The sequence below is a fragment of the Sorghum bicolor genome, chromosome 3, assembly GCF_000003195.3.
Source record: "Sorghum bicolor cultivar BTx623 chromosome 3, Sorghum_bicolor_NCBIv3, whole genome shotgun sequence".
Classification (NCBI taxonomy): domain Eukaryota; kingdom Viridiplantae; phylum Streptophyta; class Magnoliopsida; order Poales; family Poaceae; genus Sorghum; species Sorghum bicolor.
Genome location: NC_012872.2, coordinates 12,852,417 through 12,857,126, shown reverse-complemented (window position 1 = coordinate 12,857,126; position 4,710 = coordinate 12,852,417). Strand labels below are relative to the sequence as shown.

The 4,710-nt window shown below is 46.9% G+C and overlaps 1 protein-coding gene across 2 annotated transcripts; it reads left to right on the top strand.

Annotated features, from left to right (window-relative positions):
- Positions 227-3,814, top strand: LOC110433857 (tubulin beta-5 chain). Of its 2 annotated transcripts, none has more exons than XM_021456721.1 (4): positions 227-376; positions 967-1,382; positions 2,065-2,334; positions 2,887-3,814. In XM_021456721.1, the coding sequence occupies exons 2-4, from the start codon at positions 989-991 to the stop codon at positions 3,561-3,563; spliced, it is 1,341 nt and encodes a 446-aa protein (XP_021312396.1). In that variant the 5' UTR covers positions 227-376; positions 967-988; the 3' UTR covers positions 3,564-3,814. The 2 variants fall into 2 exon arrangements, with proteins under 2 accessions (XP_021312396.1, XP_021312397.1); XM_021456722.1 differs by lacking the exon at positions 227-376 and adding an exon at positions 691-714.

Below are 4,710 nucleotides of genomic sequence, written 5' to 3'. Positions count from 1 at the left end.
GCAACAACCGTTCCGTTCCGCGCGGGGGGGGGGGGGGGGGGTGGGGTGGGGTGGGGTGGCGCCGGGGCAACACCGTCATTTCCGCTGACACGGAAGCGGACACCCGAAAAATTTCAAAATCCAAGCGCCCAACGGGCCGTTTTCGAACCCGACGCAGCCGCCCGTCCGATGGGAACGATCGGACGGCCTCCGGCGGTCGACGGCGGCGTTGGAGGGAACGCGACTGGGCCGCCTGATCCGGTGCCCTAGCCCCCCGCGCCCACTATAAAATCCGCCCCCTTTCTGGCCACTCGCTCATTTCATTTACCACACCCTCCCCCTTCCCCTCCCCGCTCCCCCCTCATCTGGACGGCCGACTCGCTTCTTCTTCTGTGAGGTAATGCGGCGGAATCCTTGTGCCATATTACGATTTTGGGTTTTGTTTTCGTGTTCCCTCCGGGATTTATGTCTGGTAGTAGCAGATTTGGGGACTTTTTTTTGGTTTCGTTTTGTGAGGTTTGAATTTTGGGGCTAGATTTGGGTGGATGTTGCGGTGTCCTTCGCTGCTGGTGCGGCTATGTTTTTTTATTAGATCTGCACCGCTCCAAATTTTGTTTAGGCGTTTGATTGTCAGATCATCAGTCATCTTTCGCTGCTTCTGGATTCTACATGTTCTCGGTTCTTATATTGGGATTTGAGATTTGGCTTTGTTCATAGGTGACGCGCTTCCGTGAGGTATTCTCATAGAATTTCAGGTAGATCTCAAGGGGCTCCTCACTTCCCTTGTGGTGCTACAGCCAGTATTTTAAGTTTTCTGCAGTCCTCTCTCTTTTTTTAACTGCACTTTTTCCTTTATTCCCGGATCTGATTGATTTCGTGCCGGAGCTTGTTATTCCTCCATAGATCTGGTTCTCCACTCCCTTTCGGAGTAATGTCTCCATCATTTTCACGCTACTAACCGCCCTTCTGCTCCCCTCCCACCTGCAGCTACCAACCTTGAGATCAAGCCATGAGGGAGATCCTCCACATCCAGGGCGGCCAGTGCGGGAACCAGATCGGTTCCAAGTTCTGGGAGGTTGTCTGCGACGAGCATGGTATCGACCCCACCGGACGCTACGTCGGCACCTCCGACCTCCAGCTCGAGCGCGTCAACGTCTACTACAACGAGGCCTCATGCGGCCGCTTCGTGCCGCGCGCCGTGCTCATGGACCTCGAGCCCGGCACCATGGACAGCGTCCGCACCGGCCCGTACGGACAGATCTTCCGCCCCGACAACTTCGTCTTCGGCCAGTCTGGCGCGGGGAACAACTGGGCCAAGGGCCACTACACCGAGGGCGCTGAGCTCATCGACTCCGTGCTTGACGTCGTGAGGAAAGAGGCTGAGAACTGCGACTGCCTGCAAGGTCCCTTTCATTTTTAGCATCCTTAAATGCTTACTGTTAATTATCTTTTGACCTGAAAGCATACTGTTAATTATGCTTGTGTGTTAGATCTGATGAGAGCACTTTCAGATCCGATTTTGTCTATTACTCTTGGATGGCACTATCATGTGATTATTTAGCTTTATTTTAAGTGTGCTTTGGTGCAGTTACTTGATTGTTAGCTAGTGTGCGTTTGCTGGTGGACTTTAGTATATTGTTGTTGCTACTTATTTATCTACCGGTCCTTTGTTTTATTGACTACTATACTTTAGGATTGACCCTAAGTATTGCCAGATTGTGTATTTTTTTGCTGTTAGGTGCAGTCACATGAGCCTGTTCACCAATATTTATTTTCAATGGTTTTGACTGCAAAAGAAGTTCGATCCATATATGCTGTTTGATTTCTTTCATACCTGAAAGGCTGTTTAGAAGTGTTGTATGGAATATGCTATTGGCATCTGTAATAGATATTTTGTTCTGTGTGATATTAGACTACTCATTGCCTTTCACTTTTTGGAGAGAAAAAAAAAGAGTTTCTCTATCTTGTCTGTACACAGGGTTACTATGACAAGATTGAGAAGTCCTTGGTCTCATTGTGTAATTTTACCTGTTTCTACATTGTGTTGGCTGCAACTTACATTTTTTTTTAACTTGCTGTGATCAGGCTTCCAAGTTTGCCACTCCCTTGGAGGAGGCACTGGATCTGGAATGGGCACCCTTCTCATCTCAAAGATCAGGGAGGAGTACCCTGATCGGATGATGCTCACCTTTTCTGTGTTCCCCTCACCCAAGGTGTCGGACACTGTTGTGGAGCCATACAATGCCACACTGTCTGTTCATCAGTTGGTTGAGAATGCTGATGAATGCATGGTTCTGGACAACGAGGCGCTTTATGACATTTGCTTCCGAACTCTGAAGCTTACAACACCTAGCTGTGAGTTGATTTAAACTCTAAGATCAATTACCCTGTGTTGAAAATGTTTTATTTGTGATATGCTTTATCAGGTAGATTTATGTTCCAAATCTCCAATGATGGCCTTGCCACAATAATATTTTTTTGCTCAGTAATTTAAATTCAGTTTTTAATATTTGTATTGCCAGATCTGTTGTCGTTCTTTGGCTTGGCCGTAATTAGCTGATTAGTTGCACATGGCTGCCCTGTTAAAAAGAGCTGGCACCTGATGCGTACTAGAATAATTGATGTGTTTTGCACTTGTCCTATTCATCAATTAAGCCAACTCATTGGCTGTTCTTTTCAATGTCCTGTTCTGTAATAGAAAAAATAGATTAGTTATATAATCAATAACCCTGGCTGATCTGGTGAAATGACTTCACACCTGTCTAGACATTGGCTATTCCATCTTTAAGCTTTTGAAATTATAGTGTTCACTTTCTGAGTAATTCTGATTATTTACAGAAATCATGTAGTAGTTTATATTATGTTGAATTCTTGAATACTGTTGTGACATAGTTTGTTTCTGAACAGTTGGAGACTTGAATCACTTGATCAGTGCAACAATGAGCGGAGTCACTTGCTGCCTGCGCTTCCCAGGACAGCTGAACTCTGACCTGCGCAAGCTTGCAGTCAACCTGATCCCATTCCCTCGCCTGCACTTCTTCATGGTTGGCTTTGCGCCACTCACCTCGCGTGGCTCGCAGCAGTACCGTGCTCTCACCGTCCCTGAGCTAACCCAGCAGATGTGGGATGCCAAGAACATGATGTGCGCCGCTGACCCGCGCCATGGCCGCTATCTCACAGCCTCTGCCATGTTCCGTGGCAAGATGAGCACCAAGGAGGTGGACGAGCAGATGATCAATGTGCAGAACAAGAACTCGTCCTACTTCGTCGAGTGGATCCCCAACAACGTCAAGTCCAGTGTCTGCGACATCCCGCCGCGTGGCCTTTCCATGGCCTCCACCTTCATTGGCAACTCCACCTCCATCCAGGAGATGTTCCGCCGTGTGAGCGAGCAGTTCACTGCTATGTTCAGGAGGAAGGCTTTCTTGCATTGGTACACTGGTGAGGGCATGGATGAGATGGAGTTCACCGAGGCTGAGAGCAACATGAATGATCTGGTGTCCGAGTACCAGCAGTACCAGGATGCCACTGCCGATGAGGAGGCAGAGTACGAGGACGAGGAGGATGGCATCCAAGACGAGTAAGGTGTTCTGGACTCTGGACAGCCACATATTTGTACCCCTCTCTGGACCTGGTTTTTTCTTTCAAGCTTGTGCTTTGCCTATGGTTTGCTTATTATTGTATTCGCGCATGTTAATGCTGGGTATGTAGTAGCACTTCTGTGGGGTAGCATGCTGTATGCTACCACTTGCCCTCTTTCGCCACCACAAAGACTTGTTCACCTGCACTGCTTGATATGCCATGGCTTATATGTGAGGAGTATTTGATTATTGTATCTGGGTGCTTGATGCTGTGATGGTTCTTAACATTAAGAATGCGAATTTTGTCCCGTGCACTTGTTTGCTCTCTTGGATCAGCACGGCTCGGACATATCCAAGTGCTGCCTCGCTGGTCCATGGGGCACCGGATACGGCCGGCCGGATCTCAACCCCATCGATAGCTCCAGAGCCGATTTCTGCTGCGCCATATGGACTCAAGATCCGCGTTTTAGTTTCAAAAAAAAAAAGTCGCGTTTTGCAGATTGCCTCCCACCGTAGTTTTTCTCCAGGAGCTTGTTGGGAGTGTCGCATGGGCTCATCTTTAAGATATAAAATTGACTCCCAATGATTTACCAATACCTGAATACCTGAATTTTGTAATTTGTGTTGTCGCGTTAAGTCTACCTGAAATAAAAATTGGCCAGGTTTGCGAAGGGAAAAAGTACGGAGTCTCGACATCAGACGGAGACTTGGCCTTTTCCTTGAAAAAGCTAGACAATCTCTGTTTTGGCTTTTAAATACATACGGTTGTAATGACAAAATACTGTTGGCTGATTTGTTGTGAGAGAAAAACACTGTTGAATGACCAACAGATTCGGCTGATAAACTCAAGTGAACATAATACTTCGAATCAGATTTTTCCGTCTTCAGACTAGGATTCTAAATTAGAGACTAGAAACAGTGTTCCAAAGACTTTAGAAGTCTTCACCTTTTAAATCGATGATTGCGGCCCTTGTTATTGACGAAACTTTAAATCGATGATTACCTCAGCTTGTACATGCAAACACGGTTTAGGAAATTTACATTATTATTAAAAGATGTAGGAGTCTCATGGTTTTCTTAGGGCCCGGTTCTGGCTCCATGCTATAACCGGAGCCACAAGAGCAAAAAACAGTGGTTTCTTTTGACTTGT